Genomic DNA, 23,378 nt, shown 5'->3' on the forward strand with positions numbered 1-23,378 from the left:
CCTATTTTGTTTTCTATCACCAGAATCTCGCTTTACCCATGTCACCCTCATTCAATGCTTTTTCTCTGGTATTTGTTGCGTTTTTTATTTTATTTTTACTATTTTCTTAATTTACTTTTTTCTTTTCCAAATTTTTCATTTTTTTTCTTCTTTCAACTGACACTAATTTTGCTTACACTTTGACTTTAGAGAAGTTTTGAATATCCGTTACATTGTTAAAACAATTTATATATCATATTTAACTTAACTGAACTGAAAAACAATTATACTAGTAATGTTGTGTGAACATTAAAAATATGTGTTCATTTGATTAGATTTATAAATTAGGAACGTTATTATATCCTTAACTTTGTTATTGTTTCGTAAATAGTACTATTTAATGATAAGGACAAAGATTAAGTTTAATAATTAAGATGAATAATGAATAATAAAGTCTGAGCACAAATTATGATTTTTTTTCTAATAGTTGATTAATTTTTAATATTTACAATTTTACTATTTAACTTAAAGAAAATATTCGATCTTTAGAGTAAATGTTGAGTGTACATAATAACTTTTATATATTCACATAAAGAAAAAAAATTAAACCTTCTAGTTAGGTTTCCGTATACTTATCTAAATTTTTCATTGAATTTATAAAATAAGTTATAATTTCCTTGAAAAGATCTTTACTAGCAATCCAATTCATGGTTGCACTTAGATGATAAATGAATCTGGTCAAATTTGACCCATATTACAAATAAGATTTTTTTTTTTAACTCATTCTAACATAAACATTTGAATTGCAATTCCTCTTCGGACATTCCTTCACCAAACTTCATTCTCATTAATGAGTTCCGTGGTGAACATGAGTATGATGTGATAATGATTAATAGTGATGTTCAAAGAGCATGGTAATAGTGATGTTCAAAGAGCAAGAGCACAAGATTATTAACAATCATAACTCCAAAAAAAATCTTTTTTTTCGATATAAAATAATCGTTAAGAAAGCATACTAACCATTGTGCAAACCATAAGAAAGGCTACCTAATCCTTTTAGTTTTAATATGAAAAAAAGTGTGTGTGTATATATATATATATATATATATATATATATTCACACACACATTAAGGGTGGTAAAACAGGTTTGATCTGATGGGTCGGCGTGCTAGCCCCACTTGAAATAGGTGGGTCAAGTTAGGTAGTTAAACATGTGTGGGCCAACCCGCAACTCGTTTATGTGTTGCTTTGTGTTTTGTTTTGGGAAGCAAAAATACACTCTCAAACTCATAGTCTCATCTCAGCTCACACTTTTCTCAACAAAAGCACCTCTTCTCTTCCTCAACCACGCGATATAGGTTCAATGAAGTTCATCATGTCATCACCAACGAGGTTTACCGGCGGCGAAGCTCGCCTAATAGAGAGGTTTATTTTCTTTGATGGCCCTATTTCTTGAAAAATTCATGACGCTCTCAATGTCTTAATTCACCACCTCATCCGACAACACTCACTGGTGACGGGTCCATTGAAATAGGTTTGTCTTCGATTTACCCTAATTTCTTCAATTTGATTTGCCCTAAGTTCTTGGACTGGTCCTAATTTTTTCAATTTGTTTGCTTATTTGTAGTAGCAAAAATAGCAGATTTTGTGGGCAGATTGTTTTATATAACAGTGCTTTGTTTTGATCAATTACGATTTCACATTTTTTATCACTTAAGAACTTTTGTACTTTTAGTGTTAGATGGGAATGAAGTTTGTGTATTATTATGTTTTGTCTTAGTCATTAATATGGTTAAATTGCATTATGTTCCTTTCCACAATCTCAAATAATTTACCTCTTCCTAGATCAGCTCATGCTTATCATTATGCTCCATATTGGTCACTTTCAAATTGTTTGCACTTAGTTGATAGCTTGTTGATTGTTTATCCATTAGTCACTACACTAGGGTAATTATTTTTAGATAGTTTTATTGCCATTTTACTGCATATTATTGCATTTTAGCATTTTACTCACAATTGCATATTACTGCATTTTAGCACTTTACCCAAAATTGTTAAATAAAAAAGGTCAAGAGTGGCGGGCCAGGTTGTTTTACTCAACCCGCTCCATCTAAATAGGTTGGCCCGACCTGATCCATTTTTGGCAGGTTAGAAGCGAGTCATGCTAAAATGAGTCAGGCTGGCCTTTTTGCCACCCCTTATATATACTTACATGCTTACAACTTCATTTAACTCAAAGATCGAATGATATGAAAAGATGATCCAACGATTGATGTTGTTCTCTTAAGCTAATCATACCATTTGTTGATATAGTAAACTTAAGAAACATATGCTTAGTGTTAGGTATTTCTTATGTGAAGAAAAGGCCTAAAAGTTGATAAGCTTATTCGATGTCTCACTTAATCTAGTGGAAATGGAGTTGAAAAGTAAGAGAGAGATAGAAAAGGGAGAGTAATATTCACTTAGAGAACACCAACACATTGGGAGAAAGGAAGAGGAGAAAATTGTTCACATTTTTCACTAAGCTGACTTTGTAAAATCCATATTGCATATTTATTCATCGTTGGATCGTACTGAAAATTTGACGGTAAGTTCGAGACATCATGTTCTTCATTCTGATCAATCAGATCGTTGATACGAGGTCTGAGTTGGGAGAAACTCAGTTCAAGCTGCAGTTATGTAGATTGTTCATAAATGTCTTTATTGAAAATAGCATAGAGGTATTCACAGATGATTTTTCTGTTTTTGGCTTATCATTTGATAATTGTCTTAAAAACCTCAACATTGTGATGAAAATATATATGGAAAAACTGGGTGAAATGTCATTTTATGGTAAAAGAAGGAAATTTCCTTGGTCACAAGATTTCAAAAAAAAATGGAGCTAATAGCAAAACTTTCACCACCCACCAATGTAAATGGAATTAATAGCTTCTTAGGGCATGTTGGATTCTATAAAAGGTTTATCAAGGATACCATTAAGCAACTTATTGATCAAGGATACCAAATTTTTCAAACCTCTAAGCAACTTATTGATCAAGGATACCAAATTTGTTTTTGATGAGGATTGTGCATAAGTTTTTACTGCATTTAAATAGTATATGAGCTCAACACTAGTAATTATTGCGCCAATTTGGAGCCTCTACTTAGAGATGATGTGTGATGCTAGTGATTATGTTGTAGGAGTTGCTTTGGAAAAGAGGAAAAATAAGCAATTCATGTCATTCATTATGTTGGAAAAATGCTCAATGAAGCACAAGTTAATTATGCCACGATTCAGAAAGAGCTTTTAGCTCATTGGCTCAACTATCACAATGTTCACTGATCATGTTACACTTAAATAATTGTTGACTAAACCAAATTCAAAGCCTAGGTTGATCTGGTGGACATTGTAATTACAAGAATTCGGCTCGGTGATTAAAGACTAAAAAGGAAGTGAAAATCTAGTAGTTAATCACCTATCTAGGCTTACCAATTTTGATATTACAAGGAAGGAAAAGGAGATTTTGAACAATTTCCCTTATGAGAAATTGTTATCTATAAAAGAAAGGCCTTGATTTGTTGATTTGGCGAATTTTAAAGCAGTTGGTGTGATTTCGTAAGAGTATAATTGGCATCAATAACTCTAGTAGATAATTGTCCATTATGGTTGTTCATGTAAATCAACTAATGACATGGAATATCCAACACCCTCTATGTTGTACCTAATTAAATCTAATATTTCATCTTCCTAAAGCTTAGAACTAACACGAATATCCTTATTCAATTTCATATTAAAAATAAACTTTATCACTACTTTATTTGAACCTCAATGAAAATCATTATTTTGCAACCAAAACTTTAATGAAAATGAAAAGTAAATGTAGAGCATAAGATATAAGAATAACCAAACATCTCCCAATCTTGACATTTCACTCTTTAATGTTGTGCATCTTTCTCAACTCATGTACTATCATCTACTCCCAAGATAAATCATAATCATCATAGTCAAACACAAATAAACACAAACAAAAGGATAAGCTAACATCACCAAGCAAAAATCTCACTTTTAAAAACAAACTTATTTAACATATAAAAACCAAGACATCTATAAAATAAATATATAACTTTCCAAAACTCATTTTCTTCGCTAAAAGTAAAATACAAGGAGCTCACCAAGTTAGACTCCCAAGAATCTTAGAACTATTAGAACTATCTTATAGTTAGAAGATCTCTTTTTCTGTTTATCTATTACAGTAGTTTACTGCTTATTCTGTTTTTCCTTTTTCCTATATAAGGCTTCATGCCATTTGTTGTAAACACGTTTCTCTGATATCATCTAATAAGATCTTTTCTTTCAACTATCTGTCTAGCTATTCCTTCTCGTGATGCATCTTTTCCCTTCTCTTTCCTTTGCAGATTTTTGTGTCATTGCAGTGTGCTCATACCATGGAAAGCTATGATCCTTAACATGGTATTAGAGCTCTTTAACTGAAGAGCTCTGCTGCACCTAGTTCCACTCTAATTCTTCCTTTATCTGCATTCTTTCTTTTCATTCTTTCCTTTGCTATCTTTTTACTATCATGGCTAAAGGAGAGAAATCTGACAAGGCATCTTTGTCTAATGAAAGTTACTTGTACTTACATCATGGAGAGAGAGTCCAGCAGTCTCTCTTATTTCACCTATTTTAAATTACAACAATTATCATTCTTGGAGTCAATCGATGCTTACGGCTCTGAGCGCAAAGAACAAGCTTCAATTTGTCGATGGGTCTGTTGTTGCACCAGAGAAGAACGATTCCATACATGGTGCTTGGACGAGATGCAACAACATGGTGGTATCTTGGATTGTGCATTCTATGTCACCAAAGATCAAACAAAGCATATTATAGATGAAAAGTGTGAAAGATATATGGAAAGATTTAAAGACTTGATTCTTTCAAGGGGATTTGTTGCCTATTTTCGATCTCCATATGGATGCAGCCCAGTTAAAGCAAGGAGACCATTTTTTAAGTGAATACTTTATGAAGCTTAGAATTATTTAGGATGAGCTTGAAAAATTCTGCCTAGATCTTGTCTGCAACTGCAAAGATTCTTGCAAGATTTATGATTCGATTGCGCAAAGGAAATCTGAAGATAGGGCAATGTAGTTTCTAAGGGGTTTGAATCAACAATATGGTAACATCAAATCCCACGTTTTCTTAATGGATCATTTACCTCCTATTTCGAAAATCTTCTCATATGTGTTACAAAAAGAAAGGCAATTGGTGGGTACCAATAATGCGATTATCAATTTGGAGAATAAAGTTGTTGTGGTTAAAGGCTTGACTTGCACGTTTTGCGAAAAGAATGGGCACATTGAATCTGCATGTTACAAGAAAAATGGATTCCCAAATGGCAAAGGAGAGAGACGTGTTTGCACCTATTATGGTAGGAGTGGCTACACAATTGATATTTGTTATAGAAAACATGGGTTCACGCCTGGTCACAAAGCTCTAAATTCCAAAGCAAAGACTTTCGATGGCAAGAATGATGGTGATGAACAAGAGGTCAAACTCACTCAGCAATAGTATCAAGCGCTAATGGCCCTCATTAAGCCTAGAAATGAACCTAAAACAACACAAAAAGCCAACCATATAAGCAATATTTCAACTATCACTCTTCATTCAGGTAATATCCTTTCTTGCTACAATTCTTCGAGTGGTGGAGAAAAATGGATTATGGACTTTGGAGCCACTGATTATATCGCTATGAAAATTAAGAATTTTATTTCATATTACAAGATAAATTATATGAAAGTCAACTTACCTAATGGAATTTGCGTAATTGCTACTTATAAAAGAGATGTTAAAATGAACAATGGAATTGTTTTGCATCAAGCTTTGTTTATATCTGATTTTCATTTTAATTTGATATCCATATCAAGGTTAATTGTTGATTCCTTAATTTTGGGTGTTTTATTCAGGATCAAGAGAGCAAAAAGACGATTGGTTCAGTTAAGTTTCAAGAAGGGCTATACATCCTGAATGACATAAAAAATTTGATAAGTTTGTAAATTCTGTCAGTGGTAGTGTTTGGCACAATAGACTTGGCCACTTGTTTGATAAAATGTTTCGTATGTTACAGAATAAACATGAGTACATAGAATTTGAATATGAACATTGTGATGTTTTTCATTTGGCAAAGTAAAGAAAGCTTCCTTTCTCTAATAGTGATTCTCGTACTGATAAATGTTTTAACCTTGTTCATACGGATATTTGGGGGCCTTCACCCAACCCGTCTTTACATGGTCATTGTTATTTCTTGATTGCTATAGATGATGTTAGCAAATTTTGTTGGGTTTATCTTATGCATAATAAATCTAAAACTAGAATATATGTCACCAACTTTATTAACCTTGTTGAAAATCAATTTGAGATCAAGATAAAGATAATTAGGAGTGAAAATGTGAATGAGTTTAAAATGGTTGATCTTTTCAATTCTAGAGGTATCATACATCAAACTAGTTGTGTGGAAACACCTAAACAGAATGGGATAGCCGAGAGAAAGCACTAACATTTGTTAAACATCACTAGATCCTTGATTTTTCAATCCAAAATCTCTACTTGCTTTTGGTCATATGCCATTACTCATGTTGCTCTCTTAATCAATATATCACCCACTCCTTTCTGAAAAATTGTAGCCCTTATGTGAAATTATATGATAAACCTTACGATTTCAAAGATCTTAAAGTGTTTGGATGTTTATGTTATGCTCAAACCATTTCTTCCAAATGCACCAAATTTCACCCACGTGCCAGGTCTAGTATTTTTCTTGGATTCCCTTCTAACACAAAAGGTTATGTAGTGTTTCATTTAAAGAATCATGATGTTAAAATGTCTCGGAATATTTCCTTTTATGAAGATATCTTCCTTAACTATCATAATATTGATAAAGTCAATAGTAAACCCAAGTCTTTCAAAGAAGTTAATCAAGACCTAAACTGGAAAGATGTTATGAATACAAAGTTATTTGCGTTGGAATAGAACAACACTTAGACCATTTTTTATCTCCATGCCAACTACTCCACGATAGGATGCAAACGGGTTTACAAATTGAAACACAAAGCTGACAGATCTATTGAAAGATATAAGGCACGTTTAGTGGCAAAGGGTTTCACGCAGCTTGAAGGGATGGACTTTCACGATACATACGCACCTGTGGCAAAACTCACCATTATCCAATTTGTGCTTGTTGTGGCAGCTGCTAAAAGATGGAGATTAGCTCAATTAGATGTCAACAACGCCTTTTTGCATGGAGAGTTGGAGGAAACTATATATATATGGATCTTCCACCTGGTATGACTGACACAAAATTTGGACAAGTATGCCATCTATATAAATCTCTTTATGGGTTTCGTCAAGCCAGTCGTCAATGGTATGCACAACTATCTTCCTATCTTCTTACTCATGGTTTCAAACAGTCAGTCATCTGCTAACTACTCCTCATTCATACAACATACTCATGATCATATTACTGTTATCCTTATATATGTTGACGACATAATAATGACTGGTGATGATCCTAAAAATATTAATAATACCACTCTGTTACTGGATAAGAAGTTTAAACTAAAAAATCTAGGTGAATTGACTTATGTTTTGGGCTTTGAAATAGCACGCAACAGTGCAGGCATAAACCTTTCACAAAGAAAATACACTCTTGACTTACTAAAATTGACATGTTAAATTCTTCACCTGTTAGCACTCCTATGAACTTTTCCACTAAGTTTCATGCAGATGGAGACCCTCTTGATGATCCCATAGCATATCATAGATTAATTGCAAGCTTATTTACCTTACTAATACAAGGCCAAACATTACATATGTTGTAAATCACCTTAGCCAATATGTTTCAACACCTACCAAAGATCATCATCAAGATGCCTTTAGGACTCTTTGATATCCTAAGGGCACAGTTGGACAAGGAATTCTCATTGACTTCGAGAATGATCTTCAATTAAAAGCATACAACGATTATGATTGGGCTGGATGCATTGATTCAAGAAGATTTGTCACTATGTATATTATTTATCTTGCCAACACTTTCATCACATGGAAATCTAAAAAGCAGACTACCATCTCTCGAAGTTCATGCAAAGTTGAATATCAAGCACTTGCACACAATTTACGAGATACAATGGATTAACCATCTTATGTAAGATTTCAATATCATCATGCCTCAACCAACTGTCATTTACTATGATAACAACTTTGCCATAAAGATTACCAATAATCCAATTTTCAAAGCTCATAGAGTTGGACTGCCACACCATACGAGAGAAGATCCAACAGGGATTGGTCAAACTCCTTCCTGTTAAAACCAATCATTAACTCGCAGACATTTTGACAAAAGCTTTACCACCAGCCATATTCACTCAACTTAATTCCAAGCTTGGCAGTCACAACATATACTACAAGCTTGAGGGGGAGGTCTTAGAACTATTAGAACTATCTTATAGTTAAAAGATCTCTTTTTCTGTTTTTCTGTTACAATAGTTTATCGCTTATTTTGTTTTTCCTTTTTCCTATATAAGGCTTCATGCCATTTGTTGTAAACACGTTTTTCTGATATCATCTAATAAGATCTTTTCTTTCAGCTATCTATCTTGCTATTCCTTCACGTGTTGCATTTTTTCCCTTCTTTTTTCTTTGCATATTTGTGTGCCATTGCAGTGTGCTCATACAATGGAAAGCTATCATCCTTAACAAAGAAAGAGAAGTAAAACACAAATGGACAAACTTAAAAAACTTGTCTTTCCTAGCTAGAGTGTTTCCCATAACACTTTCACACATCTCAATAGTTACCTGAAATGAAAAACCAACTACCAAAATTTTTTAAAACACCTCAAATATATAACATTTATGCTACACACTCACACCAAACAAAACACTGAGATATAAAGTTACATGCTCGAAGGGACTAAGAATCCTCACAAACACAACAAATCCTTGGCTTATAGAGTTCTCTACCCAGAGGCATTCGTCCTCTGACCTTGACACTCAAGAACTAAGTATTAAACATCGGTCAATAGAGTCTCTATCTAGAGAGATTCGTCTTTTGACTTCAACACTCCAAAGACCCTCCACAAACAAGCACACCCAACACAATTTATAGAGTTCTTTGTTTAATGACATCCATCATCTAACTTTGACACTTTAAGAACCCTTTACTTTGTTGAGCTACCTTCCAAGATGGATCCTCTCAAGGTTGCCCGCTCAAGAAGCTTGCTTTGAAAAGAGCCCAAACAACATTCATAAGAAGCCAAAGACTATCACATTCATGAATCTTAACTAGAGTCCACACATATAACACATTGTTCATATAATCATACTTCACATGCACTATCACATATACATTGGCAAATATGAACAAAATAACATACAACAACCACCATTAACACAACTAATTATTTATACTCGAGCACAAGCAAGAAATCAAGAAAAGAAACCAAGAATGTTAGACCCCTTACAACCTAAGTTTTTGACAAAAGCACAACCCATATCTACCATATACATTCATCAAGAAAAAACTCAAACTTTTGTTTTTACACTTCAATAGAAAAAAAAAAACATTTTCAACATCATATGAACACCTAAACAAAATACTTGTCAATTTTCCTTACAACCACCGTTTAACAAGTAAATTTCCAATTTTATTGTAATAATTTAAAAATCAAAACATTAAACACCTTCGCCTCCAAGAACTCATTTTTATCATCAAATAACAACGACACAACACAACTAAAATGAAATCATAATATTATAATATTGTTAGCTTTCCTCACATTAATATTCAAATTTTTAAACTAAAATCTTTTAACCTTCAATTTGATCTATAAGCCTCTTCTACATGTTTTTCTTCAAACCCGCTTCACTTCGTAAAAGTGCATTGACAAAAAAAATTTGTATTACTTTCTCTAGTTTACCTTATTTGACAGTGGGATGTTAACCAACTCGTTTTCTATATTGTTATGACGAGATTGGGAGAATATTCAATATTTTTTCCAAGATTTCAAGATTCATATTCTTTCTCAAATCTTTCATGTTTAGGTGCGAAGGACAACAATGTTTTGTCATGACAGTGTCCAGATTCTATATTGAAATATCATATCCCTTCTTCGAGTATACTTTCCATTCCACCATGGACAACATAACCTTTTCTACAAACCTTGTCTAGAAGGGGCATTACTCCTTCACTCACACAACTATCAAAACTGTTAAATAATATATAAGTGAAGTCTTTACATAAAAATGTATAAGTGAAAAATGATTCTTCTTAGAAAAGACTATTATGAATTTAAATTTAAGACTCCAAAATGATTAGGATAACTTCTTTTAGTTATAATTTGGAATACGAGAATGTCATTGAGGAAATCAAACTCCAATCCTAAAACATAAAAGAGCACTCGTATATAAGTTTGGTTTCATATTTTAAATCTGCGACAAGAATATTGGATGCTAAGAATTAATATTGTTGTAATCAATTAAATGTCAAGATAATCAATTAGCCAGTAATTTCTAAACTTTTAGAAGACCTATTTTAAGCTTACTTGATCAATTATTTTAAATGTAATCAATTACAACTTCAATTTCTTGTGTACAATGGAAATTTGTTATTTGAAACACTAGATTTCACAAATTTCATAACAAATTACAAATGGGGAAATAAGATACGAAGATCAAATGTCCAATAATCCATTTTTGAATCCTAATTAATTAAATAGTAAAAATGAATTAAGTCAAAAGTGATATTCTTTATTATAATATTATAATAGATTGCAATTGAGATAATCAATTATATAAAATTATATAAGGTATAATGAACTAAGTGAGAATCCATGTGGTCTTATACATATAGAATAATCGATCAAGTAAGCTTAAAGAAGATTTGGAAAATTTGTAACAAATCACATAATCAGTGTAAATAATTACGATTTTTATAAAAAAGAAAGTTCTTACACATAGAAAATGACTTTTACATAATTTGTAATACAACCTAAATACTAAAAGATATGACAGAGATTTCAAAATGCTAAAAAGACCGAAATAATTTAAGTTTAAGTTTACATGAAAGAATGTTGAGCTAGAATTTTTTATGATTAAAAACAAGTTTTTTCAACAATAACTTCATTTCTCTAATCAATGAAGGATCTACTATGAGGTCCAAGCTTCTTCAGGTTTTGTCTTTGACGTTTTCTTATAATTTTGTTAAAAGAATCAGTTGGTTCTTGTGTTTCCCTCCTCTTCTTGCATCCAAATTTCTCTGATAGCGTTTGAGTGCATTTGATATCGAGTTTATCAAAATGTATATGTAATACAATCTTGTAATTTGTTGAATCCGCTGATCGATAGTTGATTGTAAAAGACTTAACCTAATTTCAAGATGAAAGTGAACAACTATAAAATATTTATGTAATATTTTTTCCCAGTTCATTTACAATTTCTGTGAACCTTTATCTCTTGAAGTTTCTTTGTAGAGATACTTCCGTAATTCGCGGTACAGATTAGTGAATCAATTAATTTGAAGAAAACGAGAATGTTCTGTCAAGTTTTCAAATATAAAACCTTGGGACAAAAAGGTTTTTAAAATTTGAATTACCACATGCTTTTATTGGGTTAAATAGAGAAAATAGATAACTATACAACTATTTTATTAAAATAAAGAAATTTATTGTATCTTTTTATTCCGACAAAACATCCTTAAATGACACGTAAAGAGGAGCAGAGAGAGAGACATTTCAATTTTAACTATCTTTTTTTGCTGCCTTCTATCTGTGCCCGTAGAGAATGTTCCGGAAAATGGATTTCGAAGTTTCAAATAACTGTCAAATTCTCCAATAATTTCAGATAATTATTAACACAAGGCTTCCACCACAATTACCTTATACCATATCTACCATGAAAGCAAATTGAAAAGTGTTTATCCAAGAAAGATCTTTGTCTTTATTACTACTACGCAGTTAAACGAAGAAAGGGAGGAGGAAAATATCAAAATATGCAATGTGCCACAATCTAGATCTAAATACCTTTCCAAGTTAAAATTGCAAATTACAGTCAACAATTTGATGCCCTTTTGTCTATATAATCTTCCTAGTAATAAGTACAGTAGTATTTTGAGGTGGCAAGAACGAACAAATAGGGAATTGTAAATCAGAAACCACTGTCCAGACAAATATGTGGATTCTCACTGTTAATTGTCCATATAGGCCCCCCTTGTTTTTCAAGAACAGAAGAATACACTCACGCTGGCAAATGAAGCTTTTGGTTGTTCTTCCAGCTGCAAGGCACAATTTTAAAATGCTTTGAACTCAGGTAAACAAGGAATTTAACATAAATAAATAAATAAATGGAACTGAAAAGTAGGTCAATTAACCTTTGGAAATAGTAATAGAAGAAATCAGCATAGAGCAGTGTTTGAACAAGGCCAGAAATCCATGCTGCAAAAAGACATTAAAAGGATTCAGGATCACTTTAGAATATAGAGTAATTTTCTGGTAACCCCTTTTATCTTTCTTAGTGGGGGCAAGGTTTAGTGTTTGACAAGAGGGAGAGACTTGTCAGGACAATGTTTTTCTCATGTTCTGTGTTGCAACAAGTCATGGCAAGCAATTAAACCTACGTCTATAGCTGTGTTTACGTGTTAAATTTCTGGAGGAAAGGTTCTGTGTAATGAATATTGACTAATTGTAAAGACAATCACTACTTTTGTCCAACAAGGGGAAAAGTAAAAAGAAATGTCATAACTTTTTCATCTTCTTGTTTATAACCTAGGTACAAATAAATGGTCAATAATCTAAGCTTATAATTTCCATTCCTTTCAGAAAAATAAGTAGTATCAAAAACTGCACTGATTGATTACCCCTATATGATGAATCAGAAGTATCAATATTGAACATTATCTAAAACATTGAAGATGCTGCTTGAACATCACAAGCAATAAGGGGATGCACCAAATCAATGCTTCAAAGATGTGGAGCAACAGAAACTTACCTCATGAAAATTGTTACTTATAAAACCACACACACATAGGAGATAATATTTTTGGATAGAAATGACCAAAGTAAAAGTTCTTCAATAATGGATTCCATGCAGCAATGGGTATGATAAATATTTTAATAGGCTTGCACAACCTAGATTGTTTTATAGTTTTTTGTACGACAAGGAAATGAACATCAAAGAACAACACTACAAATGCATCTCAAGTATTGAGAATTTCAAATACTGGGCAATGAAAAGGTACTACAGGACATAGTATCGAACTGAATATTGAAGAGTAGTTACTTAATAATTATAATAAGTTCACAAGCAAAACGCAGTAGTAAGCATAAAACAAAACTAAGAGGGTCATACTTATCCAATGGACAAAGTGGGGCTCAGTAAAGTAGCGATAGATCCAGTTGAGAATGTATAGTCCTCTGTATGCACTGCATTTAACCAGACAAGAACATAAATATTAATCTTATGATTATCGGGCTTCAACATAAAAATTGCAAATGAGTTGACCAAGTCAAAAGAATGATTCAACATATATCATATCACATGGTAAATACAGCTGAGATGAAACACTGAAACGAATGACAAGATTTGTGGGACCACATTCACCAGTAAGAACTTAGTTCTACCAGGTATTCAACTTCTAAGTCTTAACTCATGATCACGGTAGAAGACAAAATTAATTGCACGCTTATAATGAAGCCAATGGACAAGTTGGCCCAGGAATTTTACTATTGCAAAATTTTCGTTATTCCTTGTGTTTGTCTGCATCAGCTCTATCTACATGAGTTAGAAGCACGTTTTGGAAATTCTACCACACATCAGATGAAATACTATACAATTCTCTCAACATTAATCAACATTTAAGAGTGTTACTGATTTTAATGATCAAAAGCTGAAATCCCTTAAGCAAATAACAGCTGCTATTCCGTTTCCAACACAAATGCAATAACATGAACCAAAGGACTCATGGAAATATATAATAATGTTCAAAATTGGATAGAGCACAATATCTTACCCAAGAAGAAAGACATATTGTCCAGTCAAATTGTCAATATTTCTAGTTCTCTGTAAAAGTACTAGTTGAGGAAGTATAGCAACAGCTTCCAAATAAAGGGAAAATGTCCACATCACCTATTCCATGTATAAGTGAATTTTCAGAAAGTATGCGAAGGTGACACAATCAGCTCTTGAAAACAGTTTAAAGAACATGTAAATAGAAACGGAAGATGCATACTAACCTCCTTAAATGTGAATCTCTCATTGATTAATAGGGCCAATACTAAGCAGGGCAATACAAGAAAGTAATGGCGAAAGGTATCTTGATCTTTGTCATATGATCTACGAACAACCTTGTGATACCTCATGTACCACACTATAGAAAATGAGCTTCCCAAGAATATCAACTTCATAACAGTATTATAGAGAGATACGTAATTAGTAAAGATATCTAAGTAGCGACAAGCAAAAACAAGTGCATAGAGTTCTTGAGTCTTCAATGAGACACCTGCACACAAATCAGATGCACCAAAAGTCAGAGTCAAAAAAGATATAAGAAAGGCATTTCTAAAACTAAACCACAGTCAATCAATGGCCCGAATATGCAAAATGAGAAAATACAGTTCATTTAAGTAGGTCTACATTGCTTTAATGAATAGGTCTTTTGCTCACTTTTACTCCCTTCTCCTTCAACTGGCAATGGATAAACCAGTTTCTGATCTTCTCTTGCACCGAAACACAATCATAGGAGGGAAAAAACACATATTGATTGATGCAGCACAAAAGGAGATTTTTACACATGTTAGGCATTGGTTTAGCCTATTAATTTCTATTTAGCACAACAGAAACACAAACAGCAAGCAAGCAGACAGATAACTATGATTGATCCCCAACTATTTACTTAGCTTCAAAGAAGGGGGACAAAATGCAAGATGATTCCTTACTCGCGATAAAATATGTATAATAGTTCTGTACATTGAGAAGAAAGATATGGCCCAAAAAAACAAGGCAGCACAAACTCCCCCAATCATAAAAAACACCTAAGAATCCAACATGAGGGGAAGCAGTAAACTGAAAACTATTGTATCAAATTTATCATACCACAAGAGGAGACTTTGAAAGCAATGCCCAGTCCACATGCTTTTTTCTTAGCTTCCCTAAATATATATTTCTTTAGAAACAATCCTATTCGAGACACAATCATCGGCATTTCTGTCGGCAAAGATTCGAACCATAATTCCACACATTGGGGGGACTAGCCCAAGTCCCAAGGTAGATATCCTCTCTGAAGGCAATCCTACACACTATCAGACACTAAATGATAGATTCGAACCTTGATTCGGCCAATTACGTGAGACCAGCCCAAGTACCACAAGACAAAGGAACAACGACAACCCTCTATTAAGATTACAATGAGAACTATAAGAATCACATAATTCCACACACAACATTCCTAATCCCACACTCATCTCTTCAAAACCTTACCTCCAAACTCCTTCGCCAACCCACAGGAATTCCGAACATTCCCATCCCCAAAATCAATGCCACAAAAACATAACACTAAAGCACAAAATCACACAACCCCACATAAAAATTTCGCACCTTTGAGCAACAACTACTATTCTATTCGAAATCTACGAGGCCTCAAGCGAAGAAAAAGAGAGGGAGAATGTTGAAATGGGAGAGAGGGTGGGTACCGACCGGCGCAGGACTTGATGGTGTGGATCTTGAGGAGGAGGACGAGGACGCTGGCCAAATGGGTCATGTCCCCAGCTAACCTGAAAATATTCATGTTTGTTGGATCGGATCTACGACGGGTCGACCCGGATCTTTGTCCTGCAACAATCGGTTTCAGGCGGAGGAGCGCAGTGCGACTAAGATGTGTGTGGCCGTTGCATACAAGCAGAGAAGACTTCAGAACATGGCTCGGGTGAGAGTCACTTTTACTCTTGCTTCCTTTCTCTCTCTTTATTTAATTATTTTTATTTCTGGAGTTCATTTCATTATATTTTCAACTCGACTAAATATGTCTTCATTTAGTTTTAATCTTTGTAAGAAAAATATTATTTCTTTTTAGATCATTCAATTTTTTTATTATTATTATTTTTTCTTTTTAAGTTTTCCTATGCAGAACAAAAATTAATATTCTTTTACGTTACTAAACTTTTTTATTTTTAAATTCCAATGAAAAAAAAAAAAATATATATATATATATAAGATTAAATAAGAAATATATACAATAAAAGAGTAATTAGTATAATTAAAAATAAAAAATAAAAAATAATTAATTTTACTATATAACTTAAATATAATTTTATAAACTAAAATAATTTCTATTATTAATAAAAAGTTATAATTATTTGTGGATTAGGATTTAAAATAGCGTTTAATATAACTAATATAACAATTAATTAATTTTTGTGTATGAATGATTGTTATTTAATTATTATTTTTACTGTCTTGAAATCTGAAAATAACATTTAAATAAAAATAAAATTCTTCTAAACATACTCTATTTTAAAAAGTTGAAGAACTACTAATTATAACTAGTTTAAATTAAAAAATATTAGTTGAAGTGATTAATATAATAAAACATTTGAATTTATATAATTAAAGAAATTTTATATTGTAATTAAGTAAGGCAATATATTTATTATTTTATATGATACGGTTAGTATGTATGATTTATTTTTAATTTTCATATCAGATGTTATTTTTTAATAGTTTATTGGCCATTCCGTTAACAGCAATAAGGTGGTACACAATGAAATTGCTTATTTTATTTTTCCATTATATGTGTTGCTTTGCTTTGTTGAAATATACATAAATGTGATAATCGTATTAAACAAAGTTAAAGATAGCAAAATATATGACATCAACAACTAATTCATTCACTTTAAAAGATCAACATATATATTAACCACTTAAATTAATGATTATGGACTAAAAGTGTTAAACATATCCACGTTTACTTCTATTAAAAATACTTCAATGTATCAAATATATGATTTAGTTAAATTATTGGTTTATTATAGTAATACGGAGGTAAATAATTTGTCCAAAGCTTACGGATACCACACTTAGTAAATATTATTTAAAGTGACCATTGATATGGTCAATGATAGTAGATTTAGAGTTTAGTAAACTCTACCACTTTGTTTGGATGAATCAATTTAAAAGAATAATTTATTTATTTGAAGAATTTAAAATTATTTAAAATTTTTTAATAAAGTATTTCAAAAAACTAAAACAATAAAATTTGAAATTCTATTAAGAATAAAGAAATTGAAATTCCATAAGTTATGGAGTTCCACATTGGTGAAGATGAAAAAAGTCCATATGTCCAAAAGGTCGGCTCATATTGACCTTCAGCTCGAGCTAAGTCATCTTGACATCAAGCCCGACTCAACTATGAGCCTCAACTGACTTAACTGGACCTTTGGTCAAATCCAAAGGCCGAGTCGACTAAACTTGGACCAATGATCGAGCAGAATGGACATGAACCAAAAGTTGATCCCAATCTCTCGGGCTAAAGGTTTAGTCATTTCTGTATGTGTCGATTTGGTTAAACCAAAGGTCGAGTTAATTCAGCACAAACTAAAGGTCAAACTAATTTTGCATAAACTGAAGGTCGATTTGAGTTGATCCGGGCACAGTCGAGCTGAGTCGGCCTAGGGTGAGGGCGAGTCGAGTTAGTCGGGATGAAGGTCAAGTCAAGCTGGTCCGGGTCGAAGTCAAAACGAGTTGTCCTAGACCAAAGGTCAAGCTTGTAAGTATTGACATGGTTGAAATGCTAAGAAGGGGGTTGATTTGGCTAGTTAAAAAATATGTTGACTTTTAAAGGCCTAAAATAATTTTCAATTGAATCAAATCAACCACGAAGTATGGATGCAAACACTCTTGGAATTGACACTTTCAATCGATCAAAAACAGAGATAGTCGATTGATTTCATTAAATAGATACATTACTGATAGAATCAATAGAATGAATCACAAAAACAGTCAACTGAAAAATTGGGAAAATTTGCACAAATGCGACCTACCAAAACCACTTTCTCCAAGCTTCAAAACACCAAGCAAAAGCTCCAAGAATGACTCAAGATCAACTGCACATTGTATGATCACAAGAGAGAGAAAGAGTTCCACGAATTAAGAAAATTTTTGCACTCAAAAATGGTCTTCTTAGCTCTCTTTCGAAAAATACAACTTTTATAGTCAAATTGTTACGAAATTCAACAGATTCATTTTCAAATCAATCGTTGATTTCACTTAACTTAAATGAAATTAGTCGATTACAAAATAAATCAACTGATTGAATATGTACAAGTTAAAACTACTGCAACAAATCTTTTAATCTGTTATGTTCCTACAGAGAACAAACAAGATAAGTTAGGCACAAGCGTCACCTTACCCATGTAGACCGCTATCTCCTCAATTGGCCTCTTCTCGGTTGACACATGTCGGTTTGGACCTAGGAGGGGTTACCTGCAGAAGGAACTCCGAAGCTCAAGTGAGTCAAAACTCTCAAAAAGGTCAAATATGTGATTAATGAATGTGTACCTTTAATTACTGGGGTCCACGTGTATTTATAGAGCATTAATTATGTATGATTATCCCATGGGCCGTGCCTTGGCTTGGGCTCTAGCTTGGGCTATGAGTGGGCCTGGGCCCTAACCTAGGCCCTTAAGACCTATTAAACACGGGGGTTTCCATTTTACTAAGTATATTGAAGTTATCGGCCTCAACCGACTACTTTCCTTGACGGTATGTGTTGCTCGTGTGCCGTCTTAGGCAGGTAGTTTCTCTAGACATCTAGGTTACCGGTCTTGGCCGGTTACTCGAATGCCTTGGTATATGGTGATCGTTTTATCATTATTTCGTTAAGTTGGCTTGGTGTGGTACACCAGTCCCCCAGCCTTGACCGACATAGGTGTCGGTTAAGGGTGATATGTGTTGATATGCTAGCGAAACCGGCTAGGTGTGATACACCAGTCCCCCAGCCTTTAAGTGTGATGAACAGTGTTAAGGCTAAAAAGTGGTAACTGCTTGAAGGTAGGTGAAGGGGTGTCAGGGGTCAAATCAGGAAGTTCTGGCGTCGTCGTTTTTAAGAATCATGCATTTTGTAATGATGGTGTCGATTGGTATGAGTTGTTGTTTTGGCGGGAAGAGGTTTTCGTCGTTTGGGATTCTGGCCTATAAATACAAACTTCAAAACGAGTGAGGGGTTACTTGGTTCATTTGCGAGAGTTTTGTATTTAGAGATCTTGTGTGCATTTTACTGTCCGACTAGTTCCCAATTTCAGTCGACATCTTTCCGTAAACACGAAAAAGGTATGTCTAGTAGCGATAGTATATCGTTGTCCACATCTAGTAGTGAGAGTATGGGGTCGGAAAGGAGTAGAGATAGGCAAGTAGATGAAGAGGGTACTAGTTCTGGAGGTATGATAAGTGGGATCCCCATGGAGACGGTGAAGGAGGTTAGAGAAGATCCCCTAGAAGAGTTGGCCGAGAGTGACTGGTCGGCCAAAGGCGGTTATGGGTGGGTAGCTGCTGATGTCCGTAATCAATCATCTTTGTTCTGGTGGTCTCGTTTATTGAACTCCTGGCTGAACTGTACGCTTGTCATCTCGAAGGGGGTAAGCGGTGATATCGTTTCCTTGGAGAGGGTTAGCGCTGTTGACCGTGTGTGTCACGGGCAGGAGGGGGTCGCGGAGAAGTTCTTCTATATGTACATGTGTCACTTTTCGCAGCTACATGTACGACTACCGTTAGATGATTTTACTATGGGTGTGTTGCGCGCATTGAACGTGGCACCTACACAGTTGCACTCGAATAGTTGGGCTTACTTGCAAGCCTTTCGCATCTTGTGCCAATCTCTATACTTGGAGCCTTCTCCTTACGCCTTCCTATACTTCTATGACACCAGACCCCGGCAGCCGACTACTTGGTTGTCTCTGATAAGTCGTCCTAGTATCAGCAGACTGAACGCATTCTCCTAGTCTTTCAAGCACTTCAAGGACGGGTACTTCAAAGTGGTGGTGAAGGGAGAAGGCAAGCCTTATTTCTTGAACGCAGATGGGAGTACAAAATTCCCATTTAGCTGGACGGGTACCCCTTCTTGGTACAAGGATATGGGGATGGATGAGTTATCGGCGGGGGATAAGGAGGTGGTGGAGATCCTAATGAAGTTTGTTGATAAGTTGCCCACTAAGGGCTTAGTTAGAGTTTATAATTCGGTGTATCCGATTATAGATATTGAAGGTATCTGTTTGTTACTTAAACTGTGTTAATGATTCTAAGTTGTTTTAATCCGGGGTTTAATATATCATTGTAGGGCACATGGCGCAATCTGGGAAGAAGAACTTGGCGCTCTTCCAATCGCTGAGGAAAGAGATGGCTGCTAAGGCTAAGGCAGCGGGAAAAGTTGACGTTCCCAATTTGCAAGAGTCTGTGGTGGAAGTACATGTTCATGGTGGGACGAAAAGGAAAGCCGAGTTGCCGTCTCGTCCTGGCAAGGGGAAGGACGTGAAGAAAGTGAGGGCGGTCTTGTTTGGGGCGGGGTCGGCCAATGGGGCGGGGTCGGCTGGTGGGGAGAAAGGGCTGGAGTCTGGTTTGATCGAGTTGCCGGAAGTATCTGTGAGGAAGGATATTGCGATCAACCTCCCAGATACCATTATAAATTCTATTGATAATAAGGAGGCTGACCATATTGTGAGGACGATGATGGAGTTTGGAAGCAAAGCCTTGATATTAAGCCGCCGTGTGGGGTCTTTATATCGGAGGGAGTTGAAGGAGGGAGGTCGAGAAAAGGTGGAGGAGTTACAGGGAAAAGTCGACAAGTTTGAAGAAGAGAGGGGGCCATGGAAGAAGGAAAAGGAGGGTTGGGAGGAAGGGAGGAAAAGGTTGGCAACATGGAGGTTTCGTTGTTTGGACTCATAGGGAAAGTTGAAAAAGAAAATAGAAAAGTTGGAGGAAGATTATGACGAGTTAAAAGATAAGTATGAAGGTGCTACCGGTGAGCTTGATGACTTGAAGAACTGCATCATACAAGAGCACATCAACGACTTTGAGAAGGGATTACGTCAAACAGCCTTTTTCCATCAGGAGGTTGACATTACGGACTTAAAGTTTGATGTAAACAAGGATGTTATTGATGGTAAGCTCGTCAAGGAAGATGAAAGCAGTCCAGATGAGGAGAAGGAGAAGGAGAAGGAGGTGGCTGAAGAGGCGAAGGAGGTGGGTGATGCTGAGGAGGTGGCTACTGATGCGGCAGAATAGGACTTTAATCTTTATTGATTTGAAAATTTTATTGAGCCTATGTCTGTAATATTTGATACATTATGTTACGTTGGTATACTTTGCGTTTATGCTTAATGCGATTGATGTTATGTATGTTATTGTGTATGTCGGGTTTTGGTGATATGTGGTGTATGTGTGACGTGATCGATTGTATGTTAGGGGTGTTCGACCCAATTCGCTTACTTGTGGTAAGCGTGGGAAACTTAAACGAATTAATCACAAGTTAAGGGTGTTCGACCCAGGCCGCTTACTTGTGGTAAGGGTGAGGATTTTAAACGAATTAAGCACAAGTTAAGGGTGTTCGATCCAGGCCGCTTACTTGTGGTAAGGGTGGGGAACTTAAATGGATTAAGTGCAAGTTAAGGGTGTTCGATCCAGGCCGCTTACTTGTAGTAAGGGTGAGGAACTTAAACGGATTAAGCGCAAGTTAAGGGTGTTCGACCCAGGCCGCTTACTTGTGGTAAGGATGGGGAACTTAAACGAATTAAGCACAAGTTAAGGGTGTTCGACCCAGGCCGCTTACTTGTGGTAAGGGAGGGGAACTTAAACGAATTAAGCACAAGTTAAGGGTGTTCGACCCAGGCTGCTTACTTGTGGTAAGGGTGGGGAACTTAAACGAATTAAGCACAAATTAAGGGTGTTCGACCCAGGCCGCTTACTTGTGGTAAGGGTGGGGAACTTAAACGAATTAATCACAAGTTAAGGGTGTTCGGCCCAAGCCGCTTACTTGTGGTAAGGGTGGGGATTTTAAACGAATTAAGCACAAGTTAAGGGTGTTTGACCCAGGCCGCTTACTTGTGGTAAGGGCGGGGAACTTAAACGGATTAAGCACAAGTTAAGGGTGTTCGACCTAGGCCGCTTACTTGTGGTAAGGGTGGGGAACTTAAACGGATTAAGCACAAGTTAAGGGTGTTCGACCCAGGCCGCTTACTTGTGGTAAGGGCAGAACTTAAATGAATTAAGCACAAGTTAAGGGTGTTCGACCCAGGCCGCTTACTTGTGGTAAGGATGGGGAACTTAAACGAATTAAGCACAAGTTAAGGTGTTCGACCCAGGCCACTTACTTGTGGTAAGGGTGGGGAACTTAAACGAATTAAGCACAAGTTAAGGGTGTTTGACCCAGGCCGCTTACTTGTGGTAAGGGTGGGGAACTTAAACGCATTAAGCACAAGTTAAGGGTGTTCGACCCAGCCCGCTTACTTGTGGTAAAGGTGGGGAACTTAAACGAATATGAGAGTAAAAACGTAGGAAAGTTGTATAGTTGAGAACCCTTCGTTTTATTTATTGAATATGGGGTGCCTCGTTAAAACCTCCCTGGCCAAAACCCTCCTTAGGGAAAAAAGACCAGGTGAGGAAAAAGAGTACACCTAGGGTTACAAGTATTGGTTCAACTACAGTATACATTCAGCTAAAGTAGAATTTAAGGTGAGATACATTCCAAGTGTTGGGAATCTCTTTCCCAGATAAGTGTTCCAGGCGATAAGCTCCTCCTCCTGCGTCTTCGCGTATGCGGTATGGGCCGTCCCAATTGGCGGAGAACTTGTCATCCTTCTTTCTAGCACTGCTAGCCATTCTCCATACAAAGTCCCCGATGGCGAATGATCGTGGACATAGGTTTGCATTATACTTTCTGGCAGCTCTTCATTTGGCAGCTAAGTTTCGTATCTAAGCTTTTTCTCTGAGTTCGGGTAGGAGATCGAGATGAGTGGCCATGTTTTGATGGTTGTGGGTTGGGTCGTATAGTTCTCGGCGCAGGGATGGTTCGCCAATTTCAACTGGTATCATGGCGTCTGCGCCGTAAACTAGGCTGAAAGGGGATTCGTTTGTTGCTGATTGAGGGGTGCACTTGTAAGCCCATAACACTTCTACTAACTCTTCGGGCCATCGGCCTTTGGTGCTATCTAATTGTTTGCGCAGTTCCATTAGGATAACCTTGTTGGCCGCCTCTGCTTGTCCATTAGTTTGTGGGTGTTCTACAGAACTTGTGATGTGTTTGATGTCTAGGCCAATGTAGAATTTGGATAGCTCCTTATCTATAAATTGTCGGCCATTATCGGTGATGATGGTGTGTGGGACACCATATCTGCATAC

At 35.4% G+C, this 23,378-nt stretch overlaps 1 protein-coding gene across 1 annotated transcript; it reads right to left on the reverse strand.

The window, feature by feature from the left end:
- Positions 1–11,982: 11,982 nt before the first annotated feature.
- LOC114183124 (ER lumen protein-retaining receptor) lies at positions 11,983–15,959 on the reverse strand. Its single transcript, XM_028070020.1, has 6 exons — positions 15,690–15,959; positions 14,231–14,496; positions 14,008–14,123; positions 13,347–13,420; positions 12,370–12,433; positions 11,983–12,273 (listed from the first exon to the last, which is right to left on the reverse strand). Exons 1-6 carry the CDS (start codon positions 15,778–15,780, stop codon positions 12,237–12,239), a joined length of 648 nt encoding a protein of 215 aa, XP_027925821.1. The 5' UTR covers positions 15,781–15,959; the 3' UTR covers positions 11,983–12,236.
- Positions 15,960–23,378: the final 7,419 nt, after the last annotated feature.

Source organism: Vigna unguiculata, chromosome 5 (assembly GCF_004118075.2).
Source record: "Vigna unguiculata cultivar IT97K-499-35 chromosome 5, ASM411807v1, whole genome shotgun sequence".
NCBI lineage: Eukaryota > Viridiplantae > Streptophyta > Magnoliopsida > Fabales > Fabaceae > Vigna > Vigna unguiculata.